The 25,560-nt window shown below is 57.9% G+C and overlaps 1 protein-coding gene across 2 annotated transcripts; it reads left to right on the forward strand.

Moving 5' to 3' along the window:
* The first annotated feature begins 13,059 nt into the window (after nucleotides 1-13,059).
* Nucleotides 13,060-23,678, forward strand: RIPOR1 (RHO family interacting cell polarization regulator 1). Of its 2 annotated transcripts, XM_075537943.1 has the most exons (23): nucleotides 13,060-13,632; nucleotides 14,426-14,552; nucleotides 14,653-14,805; nucleotides 14,905-14,983; nucleotides 15,574-15,597; nucleotides 15,695-15,748; nucleotides 15,865-16,017; nucleotides 16,104-16,167; nucleotides 16,262-16,305; nucleotides 16,388-16,513; nucleotides 18,296-18,444; nucleotides 18,517-18,646; nucleotides 18,728-19,566; nucleotides 19,609-20,329; nucleotides 20,435-20,559; nucleotides 21,317-21,449; nucleotides 21,719-21,854; nucleotides 21,938-22,099; nucleotides 22,317-22,475; nucleotides 22,559-22,755; nucleotides 22,839-22,922; nucleotides 23,032-23,122; nucleotides 23,271-23,678. In XM_075537943.1, the coding sequence occupies exons 1-23, from the start codon at nucleotides 13,614-13,616 to the stop codon at nucleotides 23,366-23,368; spliced, it is 3,867 nt and encodes a 1,288-aa protein (XP_075394058.1). In that variant the 5' UTR covers nucleotides 13,060-13,613; the 3' UTR covers nucleotides 23,369-23,678. The 2 variants fall into 2 exon arrangements, with proteins under 2 accessions (XP_075394058.1, XP_075394057.1); XM_075537942.1 differs by having other exon boundaries at nucleotides 13,106-13,632; nucleotides 18,728-20,329.
* The last annotated feature ends 1,882 nt before the right edge of the window (nucleotides 23,679-25,560 follow it).

A 25,560-nucleotide genomic window follows, 5' to 3' on the forward strand; every position in this document is an offset into this window, starting at 1 on the left:
GAAATAAAATGCATTTGAAACTAAAAAAAAAGATGAATATGTGTTAGTCCAAGTTGATGGCAGAAATCTGGGGGAACTCCTGTGTTAAGAGAATGCTTTATATCAAAGAGTAATTGTACATTAAGAAAACATCCCAGCCCAGTCCAGATCAAGTCCACAAGTCCAATAGTAGCCCATAAGTCCAATACTAGTCCATAATTTCCTCTTCAGACTCACATAGCCTTTGCAATGATGCTGAATGCAGGAAGGTCACAGGTTGGTGGGTGAAAAGTCTTGTGGATCCAGTAGCAGTGGATGCCATCTCCAGGGCCCTGGCTGCAATCAGTGTGGCTCCATGTGGCTTGTCAACAGGAAGGTGAAGCAGAGAGAGAAAGTGGCTCACATCCAGGGAGAAAGGGAAGAAGTTTAAAGAATCCTCATGAGAAGGCCATGCCCACAAGGAGACATCACAGGCTGTGTGACCTGACTGACAAGCTAGATAGACTCCACCTCGTCACCTATTTATCAAGTTGACCTGCAATTACGTAACTGCCACTGATACTGTTTTGAATCTATCAAATACAATGACTATTCTCTAACTGAGCTGCCTCTAAAGGAATGGGATCCTACTCCTACAGTGGAAAGATGCTTAAGGATAAATCACGCAGGCGATGAGGCTCAGATAAAAGTCAACAATATGGCAAGTGAAGCCCTCAAGCAGGAAGCACCTCTTACACACCACAAGACATGGAGAAAACTAGAGAACACTTTGCTTTAGCAAACTCAGCCAATCTTTCAAAGATACATAGTTAATATCAGCTTTGCTATAAGGAAAGCCAAAGAAGAAACATGGTTTACATACCAGTAGACAAGAGTCTGATGACGAGGAGTCAGGGACGGGAGGCCAAGAAAAAATGGAGGGGTTTACAGGATATCCGTTCTTGACATATTTCATTTCTTGAGATAGACTGGTCAAAATCCATAAGTCAATAGATGACACATGACGATGAGAAAGGGACTGATCTGAAATGGAGCCAACGGAACTTCTAGGTGTTACTGTACGGTAGAGTGACCAAGGGTCTCAGTGTTGTTCTAAAGGTCTTCAGTTTATTTAAGGCTTTCACAATCCCAGATGTAGACTAGAGTCTGAAAAATAATAACAGGAAACGCATTAAATGAACGTGAAAACAACAACAACAACAAAAGGAAAGAATAAACACATCAATAGATAAAATCCCTCCAGAACCCGTAACCCTCCAACCTAAAGAGTGAGGTCTGAGTGGCTTTAAAAAAAGAAGATAAATAAATAGATAGATAAATAAAAAGAAGAGGTGGAGGGAGGGTGGGGTGGAAAGGGGGAACCGATTACAAGAATCTACATGTGACCTCCTTCCTGGGAGATGGACGGCAGAGAAGCGGGTGAAGAGAGACGTTGGACAGAACAAGATACGACAAAATAAAAATTTATAAATTATCAAGGGTTCATGAGGGAGTGGGGAGCAGGGAGGGAGGGGAAAATAAGGAGCTGATGCCAGGGGCTTAAGTGGAGAGCAAATGCTTTGAGAATGATGAGGGCAATGAATGTACAGATGTGCTTTACACAATCGATGCATGTATGGATTGTGATAAGAGTTGTATGAGCCCCTAATAAAATGATTATTTAAAAAAAGGAGAACTAGAACTGGGAATGAATCATTTAAAATTTATCAACAACCCTCAATAACTTTAACTCTGAGAAAATTTTCTGCTACTTTTTGACAAGTCAAAATTCTCTAAGCTGCCTCTTGCTGATTGCCAAGAAGTAAATTATTCCCCAAATAAACAGAATTGTAAAATAAATAAACAAACAAATGTATTTACAAAACAAACTTATCACCTTCAAAGTACTCTCCATTCTTACACTTAATACATGTGTCAAGTCTGTGATTCCATTCTCGGGAACATTTTTCAAATTCATCTGTTTGCTTGGCTGACAGCACCTCCCTCACTTTTTTCTTCATCTCTTCTGTGCAGCTCCTTCATGGACCTGCCCTCTACCTGCCTGGTCAGCTCACAGTCACACACACACTCACACTCACCCGCAGACGCACCCATTCAGAGACAGTTACACCATCTCACACATACACACGTCCCCAAACATGCATACAGGGACAGTGACACAGTCACATATACACACAGGTACACAAACAAACATGCATTTAAAAGCAGTCACGCAGTCAGGCATACTCACACCACTTGAAGACAGTTACACATTCACAGGCACTGAAAGACACAGTTACAGACACACACGTACACAGTCGCTCACCGTCGGCACTGGTGACATGGAGCTGCAGAGAGCCTGGGGCGTGTCACGGTGAACTCCCCTAGACAGGGCCTGGCTTCATGTCCCCGTCTGGCGTAGGCAACCAGCAGGCATTCCACAAATTCCACGGATGAATAAATGATGCTTGTTGGAGGCGTGTGGCTACAGGTAGAAGGACAGGTTTCTAAAGAAAGCTAGGAGTGAAGGGCGTACCTAACAGAGTTGTTACCCACTGGGACTGTGTGCTATGGTGTTAGGTGCCATCGAGTCGGCAGCAACCCATGCACGACAAAAATGAAATACTGCCCAGTCTGTACCACACTCATAATTGCCCTTCAGTCTGAACACATTGTTGCAGCCACTGTGTCCATCCATCTCCCTTGTTGAGGGCCTTCCTCTGCTTCGCGGCCCCTCCCCTTCAGGAAACATGATGTCCTCCTCCAGGGTCTGGTGTCCCTGAACAGTATGTCCAAGCTCTGGGTTGGGGAACTTCAACTGCACGACTTCCCACAGAGAAACCAGCTGCACGGGGCTGATGATGTGGCACTCTCTTGATTCTCCCCGCTGGCTGCCGTCCGGCAGTCTCAGGCCTGCTTCTGGCCCATCCAGGCGTCCATGTACTAGAGACCCCTTCGCCGTCATGATCAGGCTCCTAGCCCCTGCCAGGCTGAGTCCAGACAGGCCTAGCTCATTTATGGCACCTGCTTTCCTTGGTTTCCGAGATTTACTTGCGTGACCAGTTTGGAAGTCTGTGGCAGCCCTGCTTTGAGTGCCACCCACCTGCGCCCGCTCATGGTGGGTCTCTGCCCCACGTTGGTCATTCTTGAGAGATTTCAAAGGTTTCCATAATGTTGCACACCAGAGGAGGCCTGGCAGCATGTGGTGTGTTAAGCCTTGGGCTGCTCAGCACAAAGCGGGCAGGTGGAACCTCCCAGCTGCCCAGTGGGAGAAAGATGCGCTGTTTCAGTTCAGATTCCTCACAGACACCCGATCTCACGTTGCCGTGAGTCAGTGCGGCATTCACGGCAGTGGGTTAGGGTTTTCCTTCTTGATTTAGTGCCTCCTGAGATGACTGTTGTCCCCACTGCCATCGAGTCAATGTAGACTCACAGTGACCCAATACACAGGGAAGAACCGAGGCTGTAACTGGTTTTGTTTTAATCATTTTATTGAGGTGCTCTTACAAATCTTAGGACAATCCATCATTCCGTAGCATTAAGCACACTTGTACATGTGCTGCCATCGATATTTCCAAAACATTTTCTTTCTACTTGAACTCTTGGTATTAGCTCCTCTTTTTTCTCCTTCCTCCCTCACCCTTCCACCCTTGTGAATCCTTGATCAATTATATATGATTGCTGTTATTTTGTGTCTTACACTGTTGTCTCCCTTCACCCACATTTCTGTTATTCATCCCCCTGGGGGATGGGCTTTATATCCAACTTTGTGTTGGGGTTCCCCCCCACCTCCCAGACTGTAACTCTTTTATGGAGTAGAAAGTCTCATCTGTCTCCAGAGGAGCGGCTGGTGGTTTGAACTACTGACCTTGCAGTCAGCAGCCCACTGCATAACCACAATGCCACCAGGGCTCCTTAGTAGACTGCAGTAGAGTGTAAAAGGAACATTTACATGCACCGAGGGAGTCCCAAAACCAAAAGACTCCCACTTGCTATATTGCTGTGGTCTCGCACCAAACCCAGTAGCCCTGGTGGTGTAGTTGTTATGTATTGGGCTGTGATCCACATGATTGGCAGTTCAAAACCACCAGGCGCTCCTCAGGAAAGAAACTGGGCTTTCTACTCCTGGACACAGTTAGTCTTGGAAACCCACAAGGGTTGCTATGAGTCAGCATTGATGTGATGGCAGTGAGTTCTGACTTTTTAGGAGCCAAATCCACAACCCCTCTGAGGTGGGCCTGCAGCAAACAGACTAGGCCTTGGGGGCTGACTTGAAGGCCCTTCCCTCCTTCTCTGAGCCTCTGCTGTCTCCTGCGTGACATGAGATTCAGCCTATGTCCTTCCTAACTCACTGGAGATGGGGATAGGGAGGCATGGGAAACCTTGGGCACCCCGTTTCATTTCTCAAGGGCCTTGGGCAGAGGGAGAGGGACAGGTGAGCCCTTAGATGCCTTATTTGTTCACCCCTGTCCCAGCTGTGTCTGGCCTTGGTAGGCACAAAAAGGGGAATCAGGCTTACCTGGACAAGGACAATAGCAGGATAGGTGCTCAGAGGGGGTGCGTGGAAATCCAGAGGATGCAGATTTCCTGAAGAAGGTGACATCTGAACTGTTCTCCTAATGGACAGGGGAAGGGATGTCCCAGGCAGATTGGGGGGCGGGGGCAGTGGGCTGGGAGAAAACAGGGGAGGCCAGATATGGGTGGGGGCTGTCTGAGATGCTCCAGGCCAGAACAGCAGAGGCCAGTGGGATGGATATGAGTCATAAGAGGTGAGGTTCTCTTGGGCCTTGGAGACCCCCCACCACAGTCTGAACTTATCCCGAGGTCTGTGGGAACTGCTGTAGCCTCTTAAGCAGGGGAGTGACACAATTTGATTTATGGTTAGGGAGCTCACTGGAGCTGTAGGCTGGAGAGCAACTGTAGGGAGCAGAGGGAGAAGTAGGACATTTCTGGAAATGGATTGTTGGAATTCCAGACTGAGAAAGAGTATCCCCAGCAGTGCACTGGCGAGTCCCCACAATCGGTGCTGCCTTGGCAGAGCCCTGAGGGATGACATAGAGGCAGTCCACTGCCCCCTGGAAGCTGACCTTGCAGTGGCTGAATGCCATGCTGACAAGCCCTGGTAGTGAGGGAGGCAGAGGTGGAGAAATGAATTCTAAAGAGGTTCAGGCAGTAGAATCAACAGGAAGGTGAGAACTCACTGTGTACTCACCCCCTCCCTCATTCACCAATTATTCCTTCAACTCCCACCATGAATCAAGGACAGTGGTGGAAAACAGTCTCTCCCAGGCTTAGAGAACCCCCCCCCCCCAGTGAGGAGGCAGGTTTAGACGCTTGGGCAGCCAGGGGTGTACCAGATTGGGGTGCTCAGCATGAAGGGAGTGGGCAGGATGCTGGAACTGAGTAACTGGGAGGCTGTCTCCAGACAGGGAATGCCTGGTTAAGGAGATGACTGGGGGAGGAGGCCAGGCAGTGGTGGGTAGGGCCCATAGGTGCCTGCAGAGGGATGTGGCTTCTGGCTCAGGAATTTGCTGAGATGAAGTCAAAGGAGGAAGTACATCTGGGGAAAGTCACGAGGTCCAGAGTGAGATTTCAGCCCTGGCGTGTCCCTGGTGACAGGAACACTGGTGGCACAGTGGGCATGCATTGGGCTCACCCCAAGGATACCAGTAGCCTATCTGAGGGAGATCAGGCTTTCTACTCCTGTGAAGAGTTATAGTCTCGGCAGCCCCCGGGGACAGTTGTACTCTGTCACACAGGGTCCATCATGATGACTCAGAATTGGGAGTGAGTTTGGTTTCCTGTCAGGCTGGGAGAGTGCTCAGTGGGGACTTGGGGCATGAACAGAGGCTTGGGAGTGGTCAGTGGTGGACGGAGGGGAGCCCTGAGACTGGGTAGAGTTGGGAGCTCAGAGGAAGCATGCCCCCAGCTTAAGGAGGACAACAGAGAAGGGGGACAGCCAAGGAAGGCAAACAGGGCTGGCACAGAGCTGGGAGAAGTGGGCGAGGGGAGGTGGAAGGCAGGAGGGGTCTGTTCCCCACTTCTGGCTTTCCACGCAGCTATTCAGAGACATCTTTAAGTTCCTCAAGGTCCCCCTTGGGTGTCTGCTCTACCTCTAACCATGAGGGGTGACAAGAGGGGTGAAAACTGTCCCTGTAGCAGGGGAAACTGAGGCTGGCTGAAAAGGCAGGGCAGCAGGGCAGCTCCAGCCCTAAGCGCCATCTGAAGGCTAGACCTCACTTCCCAGAAATAAGTCCTCCTCGTTTCCCCATGCTCCCCCATACCCCCCTTCAACGCTCCCTCAACCAACCCAACCGGGCAGTGACAGTGGGTGCTCCAGGGCCGGTCGCTGGGCCCTCCCCGACAAAGGTCTCCAGCTCTCCGGGGCTGTGGGGAGGGGGCAGGCAGGCGTAGGTGTCCTCTCCCTCTCCCTCTGCTTGGGATCTGCGTGGGGTGTGACAGTGCCACCGCGGCCTGCTGTCCCCAGAAAGCCTCCCGATTCCCGAGCGCGGAGCACCCCCTGCTGCCCCACAACCCCAGCCACCTCCCCCGCCAGCCGAGGGGCTCCGCCGGCCGGCCACCTGCCCACTGCGTTTCTCCAGAGGGCGGAGCGAGCCGCGGGCGCCTCGAAGGGGTGCCAGCGCCAGGGAAGGCGGGAGGTGGGGCCCGGCGGCCCGGGGAGGAGCGGGGCCGCGGGCGGCGCGGCGGAAGGAGGGGCCGGCGCCGGTGGTGGCGACAGCGGCAGCTGCGGCGCGACCAGGCGGGGCAGCCCCGAGCGAACGGAGAGCGCGAAGTCCGCGCCGACCAGCGCAGCCATGTGAGTGTCCGCGCCGTTTCCGGGGCCCCCGGGACGGGCGGGGGTGGGCGCCGGGGGCCCGGGGTCGCCCCAGCCTCCCCGCACCGGTTGGTCCCGGATCGGCCGCTCGGACTGCGGCCCAGGCGCGCTTTGCCGCAGCCCCGGGAGCTCCGGCCGCGCCGCGTCCTCCCTCCTTCCCTCTCCACCCCCGCGGCGCGGCCCCACAAAAGCCGCCGCCTCCGGGCCTGCCGCGCCCGGCTTGCAGCCTCCCTCCCACGGCGGGGCCCGGGCGCCTGTGCCCCGGGGCTCCGAGTGAGCCAGGCCCGAAGGCGGAGCCGCAGCTGCTGCCTGAGCTCCGGAGTGGCTGCGGCGCCCACCCCGCGGGGAGGCTGAACTGGGGGCATGGGGAAAGGGCGACGCGGGGAGACCGAGGGTGCAGGCCGGCCAGCCTGCGAGGAGCCAACCTGCGTGCCCCGCCTGCCGGCCTAAGCCGCTTTGGGGCCCGGCCCGAGGTGGCCGAACGTGGCCTGTAGCCCTGCGCCCACCAGCCTGCCCCACCCCTCCGGCGCTGCCCCCGCGGGAGAACATCGCCTGGACGCGGTCTGGGGACTGACCCTGGCCCCGGACGGGAGGTTGGCGTGGGGGGGGGGGGGGTCGAAGCAGGGCTGTTCCCCTGCCTAGCCACCTCTCCCCTGCCCGCTGGACCAAAGCTTTCCCGGCCTGCCCTGCTCGAGAGCACCCAATGCAAACCCAGGTCGGCTGGTGGAGCCCCTACTGTGTGCAGCCTGACCTAACGGGTCCGGACGGCCACCGGTTGGGGCCGCTCCCTGGCTGCCTGGATCAGCATTGAGGACGATGAACATCTGGCAGATGCCAAAACAGGCCCAGAAAGGTTAAGAAATGTTCTCAAGGTCACACAGCTGGTTTAGGGAGAAGTGGGAAGGAATTCCACCCAGATCTGAGTTCATGCCTTGCAAGAGCCCCACCGGGGGAACTGGGGGTGGAAAGGGTGAACTGAGGACTGAAATATGCCAAAATACTCCCGCGAGATCGGCGGCCAGGCTTAGCACCCTCTCTCCTTCTCTCTTCCCTTCCCCCCACCTGGGTCCCGTTGGGGCAGCCTGGGCTGGGTGCAGGTGAGGGGTGCCCCGCTGGTCAATGTCCCGCCGTGGGGGAACAGGCTGGGAGGACGCGACTGACTCAAATTCAAGCACTGGCCCAGCTCTCCCGGGGAGGCCACCCGCCTCTCACCGCGCGCGGCTGCCCCGGGAATGTGACCAGCTGACCAGGGAGGAGGCCAGCAGGAAGTGAGGCCACCCGGCCGCCTGCCTCCGCCCGGTTCCGGGGTGGGGGGGGGGGTCCTAGGCCGCGCCACCCCCCTCCTGATTCCTCCCGCCGAGACTGGGAAGGCTGCAGGATGACGTCAGCAGTCAGCTTTGGGGCAGTTGCCATGGAGACAAGGGCAGGCTCTGGAGGGACCCTTTTCCTCCAGCAGCCGCCCCTTGCCTGGGTTATTTTTAGCGCTCAGGCAGCCCAGAGGAGAGACCAGGCTGCTCCGGGGTACTCCCCGCAAGACGGCTAGCCTAATGTGCCACTCATCGCAGCAGGTGGTGGGACCTCCAGCTCTATAGGGCGCCCGCCACCACGGGCAGGGAGGGGCCAGGACATTTGGGCCATGTTAGCAGCCAGTCTTCCGTTGTCCCTGGCCTCTCCCCCGTAGCTCTAATTGTAGGGGTTCAGTTCTTTCAGGCTCCTCCTGTCCCCCTACAGGGAAAAGACCCTGCTGATCCACCCCTGAAAGGTCATGCATACGGCCGATCCAGTGGCCATGTAGGGAGGGTATGGACATCCTGGATCTTTTTGGACTAGGGATATGGTGGCAGCTGAGAACCAATCAAAAAAGGAGAATTAAATGGGACAGGCTCCCTCCTCTGCATCCAGGCCAGCACCCCACTGGAGTTCCAGGAGACCTCCAGCCTCCCCCTTCTCCATGGAGTAGAACTTCACCTGCTGCGATTGTCAGGAAATGTGTGTGTGTGTGTGTGTGTGTGTGTGTGTGTGTGTGTGGTGGCTAGAGAAGTGTATGGCATGGCGGTGCCGAGTAGACACAGTTATGAAATCTGCCCCTCCAGCTGGTGTGGGCTTGCTGTTCCTGTGTCCATGCAACCCAGCACACACACCTCACCCCACACACAGTGCACCCCATTCTCTCCATCCCCCAGGGATGCCCAGGCTGGCCCTAGCAGAGGGCCGGAAGGCACAATGCTGAGCCAAGTGGACTGGTCACAGGCCACACAGAGTGGTGGGCAGACCCTAGAGGAGAACGGGCACCTGGGTTCTGTGGCCGCAGGGATGGGCAGGATGCTAGAGGCACCTCAAAGGGGAACTGACCTAGGTTGGCATCAGGATGGGCTTCCCTAAGAGAGGCAAGGGGGACAGGGTGGAGAGGGTTGTGGCTGAGAGTTGAGGGAAGGAGGTATAAGGGGAAAGTGGGTAGCTCTTGTAGGTACTGACAGAGGGACAGGGTAGCCAGAGGAGAGGCCAGGAGACAGCTGGTGGAGGAGTGACCAGGGGTGGTCAGAGGGGAGGGATCTACACCAGAGGGCCTTGAAGGGCCTCTGGACTTGGAGTGGGGAGTTATGGAGTCTAGACTTGGAGTGGGGTGGCCATTTCATGAGAATCAGAATAGAGAAAAAAATAAAGCCCTGGGGTTGGACGGCCTGGGCTTTAGTTCTGCCCCTACCACCTCCCAGGCATGCCAATTAGTAACAGTTTAGAACACATCCGTTAGTGTTTGCTATGTGCTTACAGTGTGAGGTAGTGCATTCAGGATTAATTGTTGTTAGGTGCCATCAAGTCGGTTCTGACTCATAGCGACCCCAGTGCACAACAGAACAAAATCCCACCCAGTCCTGCCCCATCCTCACACTTGTTCTCCATGTTTGAACCCATTTTTGCAGCCATGGTGTTGATTCAGTCTTGTTGAAGCCCGCCCACTTTACCCAGCATGATGTCCTTTTCTGGGGACCTGGTCTCTCCGTATACTTCTAGAGGGAGGGAATTATTTCATCTTCCTGACCACATGGTAGTTATTTTTACTATCCTCATTTTACAAATGACTATCAAAGTCCAAATGACTAAAGAGGTGCCTCGCCCAGGGACACGCAGATTCAGATTTCTTATCTGTGAGGTTCCACTAATAAGACTTATCCATTAGGCTGTTGCCAGAATTAAATGAGTTGCTGCTTGTTGAGCACGGTGTCTAGCATACAAAAAGCACTCGATAAAGTTTAGTTATCAGCATTGCAAAGTGACTGGAATTACACGAAGCTGTGTTAAGTAAGTGCTGAGCCTCTGAGACTTACAGTGGAGATTGGAATCATAGGTGACCACAGTAAGAGTCTAGGTCAGCGGTTCTCAACTTGTGGGTCGCGACCCCTTTGGGGATTCAACAACCCTTTCACAGGGGTCACCTGATTCAGAATAGTAGCAAAATGACAGTTATGAAGTAGCAACAGAAATAATTTGATGGTTGGGGGGGTCACAACATGAGGAACTATATGAAAGGGTGAGGAATTGTCTGAAAGGGTCGTGGCATTAGAAAGATTGAGAACCACTAGTCTAGATGGTGGCCTGCACCTGAATGTTGGCAATGGTGGTGGCAGTCGGGGACAGAGGCCAGAGATACCTAAGAGGGAAACTGGTCCTAGTCCATGACAGAGCGGTTCTGGGGATAGCCTACTGGGACATCTGGGACCACTTCCAGTTTCTGGTTTGCGTGAAGAGATGGTGGGGGAGTCTTGGAGAAGTTAAGACTAGGCAGGGTCAGGTTTGAGGAAGAGTATCGTTCATTTTGAGGACTTTAAACTCAGCACACACACACACACACACACACACACACACACACACACACACACACCCCTCAAAGCCCAAGTTTGTCACTGAGTTTCTTAGAGGGCATCAAGCAGGCAACTGGAGATACAGGCCTGGAACTCAGAGCAACATGATAAGAGTAGGGAGCTGCAGGTTGTCTATACGTCCGGAGGGCAGGGATGGGTAGGGAGACTAGTGATAGGCAATGAGGAAAGCAGGGGGAAACCAGGGCAGGTCACATCTGGAGATTCAAGGGAAGGAGAGGCTCTCGGAAGAGGAAGGGTTTCGGGTGTCACTGAGTCTGAAGATTTACTGAGTGCAATCAAACAGATTAAGTTCTGGAATCAGCAGTGGGAAGCTCACTAAGGACCTTGTCCAGACCAGGCAGTGGAAGGAAGGGTGGGTGCGCAAGGCAGACCTGGATAGGAAGAGAAGTGGGTGGGTGTGGGGTGGAAATCGAGGCAGCCCTTTCTTTAGGAAACTTGACTATGAAAAGGGAGGAGGTGGTAGCTGGAGACCCAGGGTCCTCCCAGGGGACATTTGGCTTTGTCATTATTTTCTTTTCAAGTCAACTTTACATCGAAGACATGGCGAGCCTACAAAACAGAGTAGGGTGGCCCCAGCAGGTTCCTCAGGCTCTCATCTGTATGGGAGCAGACGTCCCCTTAGAGGCACGGGGTGACCTCAACCACTGAGCTTTTAGTTAGCGACTGACCAAGTGTTCCCACCACTCCTTGTTCTAAGTATACACCTCACTAGATTTGTACAAAGGAATATATCTCTATACCCAGAACCCAGATCAGGAGATCAACAGGACCAGCATCATCTGGGCAGCCCACTGCGTGCCCCTTTCCCGTGACTCACCGCACGGAGAGTCAGTATCCTGACTTCTGTCACTGTAGATTCCCTTGACCCTGTTTTTGGGCTTTGTGACAGGCCCGCTGAGGTCCTCTAGTGTATCTTGTTGCTTCTTTCCTTCAACCTTCTGCCTGTAAGCTTTCATCCACATCATTGGGTACAATTCCTTTGACTGTAGAAGATTGCATTATGCATCCCAGGGTGGCGAGAGGTTAACGGAAAAGTTGGGTGGTTTGAGTCCACCCAGAGACACCTGGAAAGAAAGGCCTGTGTGAGCTCACTTCCCATCAAGCAGTCTTGGCAAGCTCAGTGGAGCGTGGAGCGCAGTGCCCTGATGCACACGGAGTCACCATGAGGCAGAACTGGTCCAATGGCAACTGGTCACTGGTTACTCATCCCAGGATGGATGGCAGTTTCCAGGGAGGTTTTGTGTTTAATGTGGGAGTGGCCTCGGCTGGTTTGAGGCTGGTGGAGAGTCTGAAGGACCCTCCTGCTCTAAGAAGGGGGAGAGGTGACTAAGGGCGCACATGAGGACTTCCTGGGCGGGAGAGAGCAGCTGGCTGCAATCAAGAACTGTGCCATGATTCCAAGACCCCCGGCAGCTCCTGCCAGCCTGCGCGCAGGGGCAGAGGAGGCCCAGAGCTGGGTTGCCAAGGGCTGGGCTCTGCCAGGTAGGATCGAGGAGCCCAGAGCACTGAGGCTATCGATGCAGCAGGTGAGTGGTGGAGCAGCGGCTGTCATTCTCAGCTGGTGTGAGGGTGTGCAGGGAAGGTGGGGAGGAGAGGATGGGAGGGGGCTGACAGAGGCAGACTGTAAGCTCTGTGCAGGATGGTGTCTGCAGGACTCGGGGGCTGTATCCCCACAACTGGCACATACTTAGCGCAGGGTTATTACTCAGTTAATAGTTGGATAAATGAGCTGAGGACTCCAGAGACCAGAGGTCTCAGACAGAAGGCAGGTTAGGTGGAGGTGACAGGGTGTGCCTGAAGGTTGTTATCAAGGGCACATTCCAGAGGCAGCAAAGAGTGGGCTGTTCCTATGAGGAGTGGTGGAAGGGATCCAAGAGACTAGATTGGGTGGGCAGTCCATGGACAGGCCGAAGTTGCCCCAGGGTGGGTGCGCAGCTGCCTGTCTGGAGGGAGGGAGGTCAGGGAAGAAAGTATTTCTCACCCTGGGGTCCTCTTGATGGAACTCAAGGATGGGAGGGTTTATGGAGCTGAGGAGTGATCAGTGCCTCTGAGGCAAGAGGGCGAGGTGCTCACCGGACCCTGGGCATGCCAGCTTCTGTCCAGGTCAGAGTGGAGGCTATTTAAAGAGGTTTTGGGGATGGGAAAGGGCCAACACTATGGATTCAGGACCTGCTGGGCCCAGGTGGCGGTGCCAGGGAGAATGGGGGCCATGGCTTTAGGATGCAGATGTGGCTCAAGAGGAGGCTGGGGCAGGGCGCTGTGAGTGTGTGTTTGTGTGTGTGTGTGTGTGTGTTGAGGGGGATGGGGGCTGTTACCAGACTGTGCACCTCTCTCTGAGCACAGCAGTGAGTGGCATGAGGGGCTGTGGGACCTCTGCCCAGTTCCTTCTCTGCTTCCTTTCCGGGCAGTGGCAAGCTCTGTGGTATTCATCCAGCCTTTTCTCTCAGCCCCCCAGTCTGTCCTCCTACTCCCAACCCCACTCTTCCACCCAACCCAGGTCTCAGCACTCCTTGGGTTCCACCCGCCCCGCCTCCAGCACTCACCCTCCTAGCCGAGCCCCCTATTCCTGTTGCTTGCCACCCAGCCCCCACTCAACCCTGCATCCTATTCAGTGACCTATATTCACAACCGTGCTCAACCCTTTAACGCACCCTCCTGACCCCGACCGACCGAGAAAACCTCCATCAGACCCCTCTCGTGGGCCTGGCTGGCCTAGGCCCCGGTGTCCCCCTGGCCCAGCCGGTCCCGCCCCATCCCAGCGGGCTGAGTCAGGCGGCAGGAACTGGGCGGGGGGGCGGCGCCGGGAGGAGCTGGAGCCGGAGCCCGAGGGCCGTGGGGAGCTAGCGCGCGGTGCCCAGCAAGGGTCCGCAGGGCGCCAGCTCCGGGCCGGCCAGGCCGCTGAGATTGAGCGTGGGGCGGGGACTGTACGGGACCCCACCATGAACGCCAAGAAGAAAGGTAGGACCGGGGTGCGGGGCTGGACTCTGGGGCCCAGAGGTGCTGTGCGTGCTTGGCCGGAGCGGAGCGGGGGAAGGGTCTGCGAAAGGGTGGGCCAGGATCCCTTCCCGCTACGGGCGCGGGCCGTGACTCAGTTTCCCGTTCGCAGCCCTCGAAAAAGTGGAGGGGGCGGGGCATTTCTCGGCACTGCCCCCCACTCTGGGAATCCCCGGGCTCCCGGGCGTCTGTAGGACTCTGGAGTCTCGGAGCCTGGGAACCCCGGGGGCCGGGGGTGGGGGGTGGTGTGAGGGTAGGGAACCGGCCGTCGCGGGAGGCAGACCTGCACCGGCTGGGCCTGTCGGGCAGCTAGGCAGGGATCGGAGCACCTCACCCCGCCCGGTGACCTCCCGGGGTGCGGGCGCCCGGAGCTCGAGGTCTATTTAGGGGGTCAGGAGGAGGCAGGGCTGGGGAGCCTGCCCCGCCCCTGGGTAAACAGCCGCTTCCGCGCATTCTTCGCGCGCCCCGCCCCTTTCCTGCCCCTTCCCAGCCCCGGGAGGGTCCCCTCGCGACCCCCCCTTCCTGCCCGGCGGCAGGCGGAGCCGGCACCGCAGCAGGAAGCGGGGGCTGAGCCGAGGCCACGCTGAGTCCCAGGTTGGGTCGACCTCCGCTGCCCTGTCATTAGCCAGGCTGGCCGGCCCCACTACAGCGCTGTACCCGGCGCCCTGGAAGGCCCTCTGCGGGACCTGGGGCCAGGCTGCGGGGACCCGGGCTCAGGAGCCCGACTGACACTGGACATTTCCCTCGCCACCCCCAGGGAGTCCCGCGCGGACTCATTCCATGATGTCCCTGTCGGTGCGGCCGCAGCGCCGCCTGCTCGGCGCCAGGGTCAGTAGGAGCCAGTCCTTCGCCGGCGTCCTCCGCAGCCAGGAGCGGGGGCCCAGGTATGCTCGTGGGACCAGGATACGGCAGGTCGAATGGAGCAGCTAGTGAGGGCTTGGGGGTTTCCGACTCGCCCCTTTCTGAGCTCAGCTTCTTCTCTAGGAATTTCACCGCCTTCAGCCCCCCGGGGCCCCCCCGGAAGCTACCGGCGCTCTCCCGAGTTTCTAGAATGTTCTCCGTGGCACACCCGGCCCCCAAGGTGCCGCAGCCCGAGCGGCTGGACCAAGTGTACGCTGCGCTTAAGAGGGGCCTAACGTGAGCACCGCCCTTACCACTCCGCCTTCCCCTCTCCCCACCGCCCACCCTCCTGGTCAGGGGCCCCCCAAGGCTAACGCTGGTTGCTCTTTCCCCCAGGGCCTACTTGGAAGTGCACCAGCAGGAGCAGGAGAAGTTGCAGGGGCAGATCCGGGAGTCCAAGAGGAATTCCCGCCTGGTGAGGGGTGGCCTAGCCTGATGCCTTTTGCCTTTGTGGTATGGGGTGCTGTGCAGAGGCAGCCTGGGTGACATGAGGACAGTTTTCTGGGGCGACAGAGTCCAGGTGTGACTGGAAAAAAGACATCAGGGGACGCTGAGGGTTCTGCCCATAACTTCTTTGCTGTACGCACTTCCTGCCTGCTACCCAGGGCCTGTCCACTGGAGCTTCCCAAGGGGTGGGTCCGACTGCCAGGACCTGGGCAGCAGATGATGTCGTAGGTGTACCGAGAGCTGTGTAGGTGTACGGAGAGCTGTGGTTCACCTGGGCAAGGGTCAGGGCTTCCCTAGAGACACCTTGGCATGAATAGGAGTGTCCTGGTAGAGGGCACCATGCAGGAGGGAGGATGCTGTAGATGGGACCAGGAAGAAGTGGGGAAGGGAACCTTGGGACCAGATCTGGGACACCAGCACCCCCTAAGGGCCAGGTGAGGCAGAGGGAGGGCTCTTGGTCCCTGCTGCCCAGAGGGCTGCCCTGTGAGGGACAGGAGCTGTGATGGGTCTGGGTGGGCAAGCAACCTCCTAAGTATCCCTTGTCATCTCCCCCTGCAGGGCTTCCTGTATGACTTGGACAAGGTGAGTGATGGATAGGGGGTCAGAGGGCTTGGCTCCTGGGGAAGGTAGAAGGCCTAGGGCCTCAAGCACTCCTGACCCCTCTCCCCTCCCCCCCCAGCAAGTCAAGTCCATCGAACGCTTCCTGCGACGGCTGGAGTTCCACGCCAGCAAGGTGTGTGTGCAGTCCCCCCCGGGGGGGGGGGCCTGTAACATCTGCAAGATGGGGCAGGGTGGCGGGTGCTAGGCTCGGAGTCTCAGTCCTCCCCTAACTGCCCTTCACCTGCCCAGATTGACGAGCTGTATGAGGCATACTGCGTCCAGCGGCGTCTCCGTGATGGCGCCTCCAACATGGTCCGGGCCTACACCACAGGGTCCCCAGGGAGCCGAGAGGCTCGGGACAGCCTGGCGGAGGCCACTCGAGGGCACCGAGAGTACACGGAGGTGAGAGGTAGCAGAGGCCCAGGGAGTGGCCAAGCTGGTCTGCACAGAGCTGGTTCCTGATACACACCCTGTCCCCTCCCTCCCAGAGTATGTGTGTACTGGAGAGCGAGCTGGAGGCCCAGCTGGGCGAGTTCCATCTCCGGATGAAAGGTACTGAGTCTGGGGGCCAGAGAGGGTGCTCCCAAGACCACTCCCAGAGTAGCTCATCTGCTGTGTCTGTGCGCCTCCCCCCTCCCCCCCTCAGGACTGGCCGGCTTCGCCAGACTCTGTGCGGGTGACCAATATGAGGTATGAGGATGTGCAGGGCGGGACCGGATGGCAGGGTCGCCACTCCGAGCATGGGCTGCTCTCATCCTGCTTGTTCCCCCAGATCTGCATGAAGTATGGGCGGCAGCGCTGGAAACTGCGAGGCCGCATCGAGGGGAGCGGGAAGCAGGTGTGGGACAGTGAGGAAACCATCTTTCTGCCTCTGCTCACCGAATTCCTGTCTATCAAGGTGACGTCCCTGCCCAGGACCCGGCTGCCTGTTAGCTTGGGGAGTACACAAAGTGGTACACAAAAGGGTGGTGATTTTCTCATTGTTTTGAGGGCTAGCAGCCCACTTCTGGGTGCCAGCTCTGGGGGAATGCCAGAGGGAACCAGCCTGCAACAATGGTAGGGCCATGGGCGCCAATAATAAATAAAGATGATAGTGAAGTCAGAGATAAGGGAGATAGAAGTGAGTAAAATAAAGGAGTCAGACACATGATGGCAACATGCTAACCCAGCTCCTCTTGATGAGCCACGTGGAACTGGGAGAAGTGAGAGAGAGCCTTCACTATCCTGGAACATTTATAGGTAGCTTAAGACATGCATATTCAGTAGTTACATGCATCATTAAGGTGGGCGGTGTCTACATGAAGGTCCCTGAGCTCACAGGTGAGGAAACCTACTACATGCATTGGGGGAAGGCACAAAGGGGGTTGGGTGTCACGGTGGGAAGAGCAAGAGGTTCATGTCTGCTTCTGTAGGGGGATATAATCCACCATGTGCTCCCTTTAAGGCAGCATGGCTGTTAAGGGGAGAATCTGTGGGAATGATTTTTAAAGCAGGATCATGGACTTGGACTTGACCTCTAACTTACCCGAGTGGAGGCTTTCCTCCCGTGGAAGAGCAGCTGTCCAGAGGCCCTCTCTGACACACTAGGGACTTGCGTGCTCACCCCAGTTCCCTCAGGGAAGGCTTTCTCCGTGTCAGCTATGGGGCAGGGCCCTGTCTCTTCTAGCAGCTGCTCCTGGGCACTCTGCATGGGGCTTGGCACACAGCTTCCACCGTCTCTGCCTTTTTTTTTTTTATGTGTGTCTCCCAAAAGGAGCCCTGGTAGAGCAATGGGTTAAGCACCTGGCTGCTAGCCACAATGCTTGATGTTCTGATCCCCCCAGGAGAAAGACAGGCTGTCTGCTTCTGTAAAGATTGGTCGTCTCGGAAAGGCTCCCCTGTCCTACAAATGACTCGAAGGCAGCGGGCTTATTTTTCAGTCTGTGTCTCAGTCACATCCCGCATGGATCCTGCTCTGTTAACACAAAACAAGCCCCATTTCCAACTGAGCTAACCACAACCCCAGATGGAGGAGAGGATTTCCAACATGGATATGTGACCCCCTGACCTTCATGAGAGGGGCCCTGGTGCATTGGGCTGTGATCCGAAAGGTTGGCAGTTCGGAATCTTCAGCAGCTATGCGGGAGGAGGGCAGGGCTTTCTCCTCTGTAGGGCTAGTCTCAGAAACTCACGGGGCCTCAACTCCATGGCAGCGAGCGAGCGTTTTCACCTCTTTGAGGGGAGCCCAGAAGATGCAGCAAGGAGCGTCTGAATGAGCCCGCCAGCGGCTTCGTGGGCGAACAGTGCCAGTGTGTTAGGGGTTTGGGACCGTCACAACCTTCACGATCCTCATCACCCAAAATGACAATCTCTGAGGGTCCTACAGCCAGCACTGGGGCCCCACTGACCTAGGACCTTCCTCTGATCCTCTGACCTTGAGGTTGCTGGACCTTCTAGGCTCCCCTAAGGCGGTGACCCCGTGAGCTCAGTGAGACTACAAACTCAGATCTCGGATCCACACTTCCAGAGATGGCAAGCCTCTGTGACACCACGTTCTTGAGAACGCCAATCCCTGGACCCCATGTCCCTGTGTGACCACGAGACCCTCTGACAACCCGTGCCCTGCATATTCAGACCTCTGGCCTCCCGCTCCCTGATGATCCCGACCCACTTATGACCCGCTGCTCACTCTTGGCTGCAGGTGACAGAGCTGAAGGGTCTGGCCAACCACGTGACTGTGGGCAGTGTCTCCTGTGAGACCAAGGACCTGTTTGCCGCTCTGCCCCAGGTGGTGGCTGTGGACATCAATGACCTCGGCACCATCAAGCTCAGCCTAGAAGTCATATGGAGGTTGGTGGGGCTGAACGGTTCCAGGGCCGCACTGTGGGTGATGGCACTGGCTAACTATCCCTTCCCTCTCAGCCCCTTCGACAAGGATGACCAGCCCTCAGCTGCTTCTAGTGTCAACAAGGCCTCCACAGTCAGCAAGCGCTTTTCCACCTACAGCCAGAGCCCACCAGACACACCCTCCCTCCGAGAGCAGGCCTTCTATGTGAGTCTCAGCCCATGCCCTAGCCTCAGGACTCCCCGGGGGCCCCTGGGTGGTACTGAGAGGCCCTTTCCTTCCTTCCAGAACATGCTACGACGACAGGAAGAGCTGGAGAATGGGACGGCTTGGTCCCTGTCATCCGAATCTTCCGACGACTCATCCAGCCCACAGCTCTCAGGCACTGCCCGCCATTCCTCAGCCCCCAGGCCCCTGGTGCAGCAACCTGAGCCCCTGCCCATTCAGGTCACCTTCTGCAGGCCTGAGACACCCCCTGGGTTCATGAGTGAAGAGCGGGCCATGGCCCCAGCCCTGGCCAACGGGCAGGCCCTCAGCCGGACCCTGAGTCACATCAGTGAGGCCAGTGTGGACGCTGCTTTGCTGGAGGCTGAGGTCCCGGAAAGCACAGGCCAACTGCCAAGCCCATGTGCATCCCCAGGTCCCACTCACGGGGCACACCTCGGTCATGTCTCTCCTGCCCCGGACCCCAGTCATCCTGGCCCCGCACGCACAGTTGTAGACCCTACTCCATCTGAACAACTATCCCCGGAACCCAAGGCCACACCCGCCCCTTCTGAACAGCCAGGCCCACCCCACACCACAGGGAGCTCCAGTCTGGCCAGTGCTACCGAAGACTCTCCTCACCAGCCTGAGGCCTCCCCCCTCATTACTGCGGGGCCAAGCCCCAGGGCCCAGCCTAGCATAGGCCCACCTCATACTAACACAAGCCCCGCCCATAAGCCCAAGCTCTCTACCTTAACTTGTACAGGTTCTGTTCAGACTACCACAAGCGCCCCCCACACCACTGCCAGCCCCACCCACACCTCTGCTAGTCCCACACAGACCTCCCCAAGCCCCACTTTCACCACAAGTCTCACACAGACCTCCACTAGCCCCCCCAACACCACTGCAAGTGCCACACAGACCTCTCCAAGCCCCACTTTCACGACTGCAAGTCCCACCCAGACCTCTCCAAGCCCCACTTTCACCACAAGTCCCACACAGACCTCCCCAAGCCCCACTTTCACCACTACAAGTCCCACACAGACCTCCCCAAGCCCCGCCCACACCACTGTAAGTACCACCCACACCACTGCAAGCCCCACTCATACCAGTCCAACCCATGCTGGCCCAAACCCAACTCACAAAACCAGGGTATCAAATCACATCACTACAAATGTTGCATTCGGTTCAATAAACTGTGTCCAGACCTCCACAAGCCCTCCCTGCCCTGCTGTCAGCCCCACCCTGCAATCTGGGAGCCCTTCTACGTCTCCAGATGTTACTACCATCTCCAGCCCCACTGGGCACACAGACCCCACCCTCCCAGGCACCAGCTCCCTGCCCTGTGACCTCGCAGCCTCCACCCAGGCTGACCCCATAGCTCCTAGTACCTCCTCCAGTCCCACCCTTTCTGCCGGCCATCCTCTTACAAGCCCTGTCCCAGAGCCCAACCTGCAGAGCCCAAGCCCCACGCCCTCAACCCTAGCTCCAGCCTCCCAGCATCCAGACCTTAGCCTGGCCATGGCTCCCCAGGCCCCAGTCCCAGAGGTGGCCTGTGAGGCCAGGGACAGGCAGCTGGAGGAGGCCCTAGGGGCTCTAATGGCAGCCCTGGCTGACTACCGTGGCCAGTTTCCCGAGCTGCAGGGCCTGGAGCAGGAGGCAACCCGCCTTGAAAGTTTGCTCATGGTGAGTCAGCTGGGCAGGCTGGGCCTGGGGGGGTGGGGGTGGCGGGGAGGACCCTTCAAGAGGCAGCCAGGCAGTGACAGCAGCTGGCTTCCTCCCCCACCCCAGCAGCGACAAGGCCTGAGCCGCAGCCGGGCCTCCAGCCTGAGTGTCACCGTGGAGCACGCCCTAGAGAGCTTCAGCTTCCTCCACGAGGATGAAGATGAGGAGGATCATGCTGGCCCTGGAGACAGGTGAGTGAGGGCTCGAGAGGTGGGCGGGGCCAGGGCAGGGGTGGAGGACCACATGAAGGGGTACAGGCCTGTTGGCAGTGCGTCTATGTGTCCCCATCCGTGCACCCTGCCCCTCGTGTCCTTGAAACCCTGGTCTCCAAGTCCCTCTGAATCCTCAGTGCTTCTGGCCGCTGGCTTCCTCCCTCTCTTCCTCCTCGGCTCTGCGATACCTGCCGGCTTCCAGCCCCTCCCTCGGAGGATCCACCCCGAGATCAAGCCCTTCCAGTGCCTCCCCGTGCATCACCCTACTCCCCTCACCGGCCTCCTGCCCCTCGACCCCGCCTCGGGCGGCAGCCCCCGCCCCTCTGTTCTCTACCCACCAGCAGTCTTGACTGCTTCCCAGTTGAGGGGCGGGCCCGGCCTCTGCCCACTCTCCTGCTACCCAGGTTACAGCCCCGCCTCTTGCAAACTTTGGGCCTCAGTCTCTTGCAGCCCTCACCACGCAGACCTTCCCGCCTGCAGCCCTGCTCTGGCCCAGCCCAGTCCTAGCGGTCCTAGCTGGAGGTGGCACAGGGCAGTCTGATTCCAGAGATCCCCCTCTTGCCACCTGCTGGCCCATGCCCTTCCTCCTTCTGGACTTCCTTTGTGAACTTACCCATTGTCTGTCTTCTGAATGTCATCTGTCCTTTCTTCTTGGGAGGGAGAGCTCAATAAAAATGCATGTGGTGACCATGTGGTAATGCCTGCTCCTGGGGTGATCAACCCATTTTTCTCTTAGGCCCCCAAGCAGCCCGGAGCCTGGGGCTGAGGACAGCCTAGACTCGCCCAGTGCCTGCCCCCTCAGCACTGGCTGTCCAGCTCTGGACGCTGCCCTGGTCCAGCACCTATACCACTGCAGCCACCTCCTGCTGGTGAGGCTGGTGGTTTCTCCTCAAGCCCCTCCGTGGCCCCTCCCCCACAGGGAGCCCCAAACTATGATCCTGGCCCTCCACACCTCAGAGCTTACATCTTACCTTCCCCGGGGCCCTGGCACTTGGCCCTTGTTGAGTGGACCGCTACCCATACTCACTCTCTTGCCAGCCTTTCCCAGTGCATGCTGGGACTTGTAGTCCCTGGACCCCACCCTCCCTAAGCCCTCCCCTGGTGACCTCTGAGCAGCTTGACCGTTCATGTTCCCCAGAAACTGGGCACATTTGGGCCACTGCGCTGCCAGGAGGCGTGGGCATTGGAGAGACTGCTGCGGGAGGCCCGAGTGCTGGAGGTGGTATGCGAGCTCAGCGGGTGTTGGGAGGCCTCTATGACCTCTGCTCAGGAAGGTAAAGGCCTTGCGGGCTCTGGCACAGACTAAACCCCTGACCTGCTCAGCCGCCCGCCTCCCACACACTCTCACCCCTCACAGTGGTGCGCTTCTCCTCACCTCGGCCCGGCTTCCTGACCTTCTGGGACCAGTGCACAGAGGGTCTGGGCCCCTTCATCTGCCCCGTGGAGTGGGTGTTCCGCACCTTCTGCAGCCAGCACGGAGCCCGCCTCACCCTGCGCCAGTCAGGGTTAGCCGAGGCTGGTAAGCAGGAGTCTCCCTATCCCTGGGCCCCTCCCATCCCAGCTCCCCAGTGAGGGGGCCTCTGGGGTAGGTCAGCCCCACACACAAGCTGGTGGCCAGGGAAAGGGGATTGGGGGGGGTACGTGGGGAGGGGGATAGGATTTGGAGAGGGACTCCCAGACCTGAACCCAGGATGGGTGCTCTTTTTCTGGGCCTACCCACACCCTGCCTCCCCCAGTGTGTGCCAAGTTCCTGGAGGATGCCCTGGGGCGGAAGCTGCCCAGGAGGCCGCAGCTGGGCCCTGGAGAGCAGCTGACCATCTTTCAATTTTGGAGTCACGTGGAAACCTTGGACGGCCCCTCCATGGAGGCCTATGTGACTGAGACTGCTGAGGAGGGTGAGCCATGATCTGGGCCCTGGATCCCAGAGGGTGGGCCCGAGGGTGTGGACCAGGACGCAAGCAGCACCCTCTTCCTGCAGTATTACTGGTGCGCAACCTGAACTCGGATGACCAGGCTGTGGTGCTGAAGGCCCTGCGGCTGGCGCCCGAGGGACGGCTGCAGGCAGCGGGGCTGCGGGCCCTCAGCTCCCTGCTGGTACACGGCAACAACAAGGTCATGGCAGCTGTCAGCACCCAGCTCCGGAGCCTGGTGCTGGGCCCTGCCTTCAGAGAGAGGGTAAGGACCGCCACGTGCTCCCCTGAGGGCAAGGAACGAGGCCCCAGGCTTCCAGCAGCTAGTCTGCCCTTCCTTCAACCCAGGCCCTCCTGTCCTTCCTGGACCAGCTGGAAGATGAGGACCCACAGACACGGGTGGCTGGCTGCCTAGCCCTGGGCTGCATCAAGGTGACCACTGCCAACCCTCTGCCTCTTCCTCGTCCCTCCAGACCCGCACCCTGCCCCTGAGGCCCCTACCTGTTTCACTAGGTCCCATCAGTGTTTTTTCTCCTGGCAGGCACCTGAGGGCATTGAGCCCTTGGTATACCTGTGCCGAACGGACATGGAGGCCGTGCGGGAAGCTGCCCGGCAGAGCCTGCAACAGTGTGGTAAGGCAGGAGGGCGGGATCTTGGCAAGCTGACTTCTAGGGGCATCATAGTCAGTGAGAAGAAGGGTGGGAGGGAGGGATCAAGGGTGACAGGACTGGGACCTTGGATGGAGCTGGGGCTACTCCTGACCTCATCTCACCGTGGCAGGTGAAGAGGGGCAGTCCGCCCATCGCCGGCTGGAGGAGTCGCTCGACGCCCTGCCCCGCATCTTCGGGCCTGGCAGCATGGCCAGCACAGCATTCTAACGACCCCCAGGTTCCCAGCGCCCTGCCCCCACGTTCAGGGCCTGCCAGGCACTGGCAGGGAGGATGAGGGCTGGCTCTGGACCCCCTGCCCCCCAATACATTTCCATGAAAAGCTAATATATTCTGTTCCCCTTGGGGCTGGCAGAGTCAGTGCCTGCAGTCAAGTGCCTCCCAGCCTAGGCTCAGTATCCCCCTCTCCACAAATCAGTGTTCGGAGCCAGGTCACTCTGCCGCTGCCCCCTTACGCCCCTTGGTTTTGTATATTATTTACAGAGTTTTACAGAAAATTAAAAGCAAAATGCCTTTCCTACGCGGCCTGGCCTGGTGTTGGTGTGTGTGGCCTCTCTGGCTGTGGCCCTGCCCACACAGCGTGTCCACACTGTGGCTGGGACAACAGCCTGTGCATCTGCCCTGGTCATCTGGTGGGAGGAGTCCAGAGGTGAGAGCAGGGCTTGAAGCGGACAGCACTGGGTCTGCGGTGGTGCTGGAGGGGCTCAGGTGAGAGGCCAAAGGGTGCCTGCGACGGTCACGGAGCACAGTGGAGTGTTTGGCCACCAGGGGGCAGCAGAGCCCCATCAAGAGATGCCAAGTTTCTGGGTTAGTTTCCCAGCCCAGGATGCCTTCAAGAGGCAGTTGGGAGCCTCTTGAGGGCTGGGTGGCAAGAGTCAAAATCCTGGCAGAGGGGAAGAACTGGGGCCTGGGAGGCAGGAGACCCGGATGGCTGCCCTGTGACCCTGACAGCAAGCCCTACCTTCCCAGAACCTACCTCTCCATCTGTCATAACAAACGCCATTGACCCCTGATAGCCACAAAGACAGCATGTCACCCCGAGGGGATTCAGGGAGCAGCCCCCACTCTGTACCTTCCCCACTCCCACCAGGACTGGGATGCAGGTCTGTGAACTCCAGACAGTGAGGAGTTCTGGGTAGGACAGAGTCCCAAGGTGCCAGACCTGTCCTGAGACCTCCAACCCACACTCCTCTCCTTCCAGAAGCTAGAGCGAATGCCTAACAGCCCCTCACCCCCATCCCCAGGCCCCCTGGACCTGTGCTGTGGCTATAGTACCTGACAATACACACAGGACCTCAAATGGGGCAGGTGTCCCTGCATCTCAGAATGAGCCTGTGAAGTGTCAGCAGTCTCCCACGGGGTGGGGTGGGGTGGGGGGAGCCCCTGTCCCTGCATGCTGAGCTGTGTACAAAGGTTTGACTGGCACCCGCCCCACCTGCTAGGGAAGCCAAGCCAAGCCAAGCAGAAAAAAACGGCAACAGGAAGGCGCACAGGAAACACCTGTGTGTGGATGCAGGTGGCTCATTCCAGGCGGGGTGGGGGTGGGGGCAGGCAGAGACCCTAGGCACATGGTGCAGCTCAGTGCACAATCACTAGTTACACTGGGTGGCCTGGGAAGTAGTGCCACTCCTCAGCTTCCTGGTGGCCAGCTGGGGCAGCTAGGTGGGGGTGGGGAAAGACCAGTAAGAGAGACCAACCCAGCACCCCGAAACAGCCACAGCTGGGCCTGCACCAAAGACCTCTGCAGGCCCACAAGAGGGGACTGTGTGGTGGACGTACAGGGTGACCTGGCCAGCACAAGCTCCCAGCTCAACCCACAGAAGGACAGGGGCTAGACAAGACAGGTAGGATCGAAAAATGCCACCAGTCCAGCCAGGGGTCAGCAGCAGCTGTCATGGAGAACCTGAGTAACCCATTCCCCAACGCCAGGCAAGGACAAGGGCCAGGCCCTAGCCGCCCCATACGAGGACCCTGAGGCTGCCGCCTGGTGGCCAGCTCTAGCTGAGGGCAGCTGAGCGGGCCAAGGTGAGTGGGCAACAGGTCTTAGGTACTGTGAGCGGAGCCAGGTGGAGGTAAAGGCCTGGCAAGGAAAGGGCATGGACACTCAGGTCTTTGCCCAGTCAAGCCTATCTAGCACAGAGCAGGGCACACATTAGTGCCAGGGCAGCCACTTGGCCTTCCATCTGTGGCTGCTAGTCAGGCGAGATGCACTTGCCTCGGCCCAGGAGAGGCAATGGAGGTCAGGAAGAATGCTGTCCTTTCTCCTGTACATCCCTACACTCGCAGGTATGCACGTGCACACAGTGTCTCCCACAGGTCTTCACGCAGAACAAAGCAGCTGTACAGCGCTGCCCCTCCTGTTGGGCAGGATTGGGTGGAGACGGGGGCAAGCACAGTCCCTG

The sequence above is a fragment of the Tenrec ecaudatus genome, chromosome 18, assembly GCF_050624435.1.
Source record: "Tenrec ecaudatus isolate mTenEca1 chromosome 18, mTenEca1.hap1, whole genome shotgun sequence".
Lineage (NCBI taxonomy): Eukaryota > Metazoa > Chordata > Mammalia > Afrosoricida > Tenrecidae > Tenrec > Tenrec ecaudatus.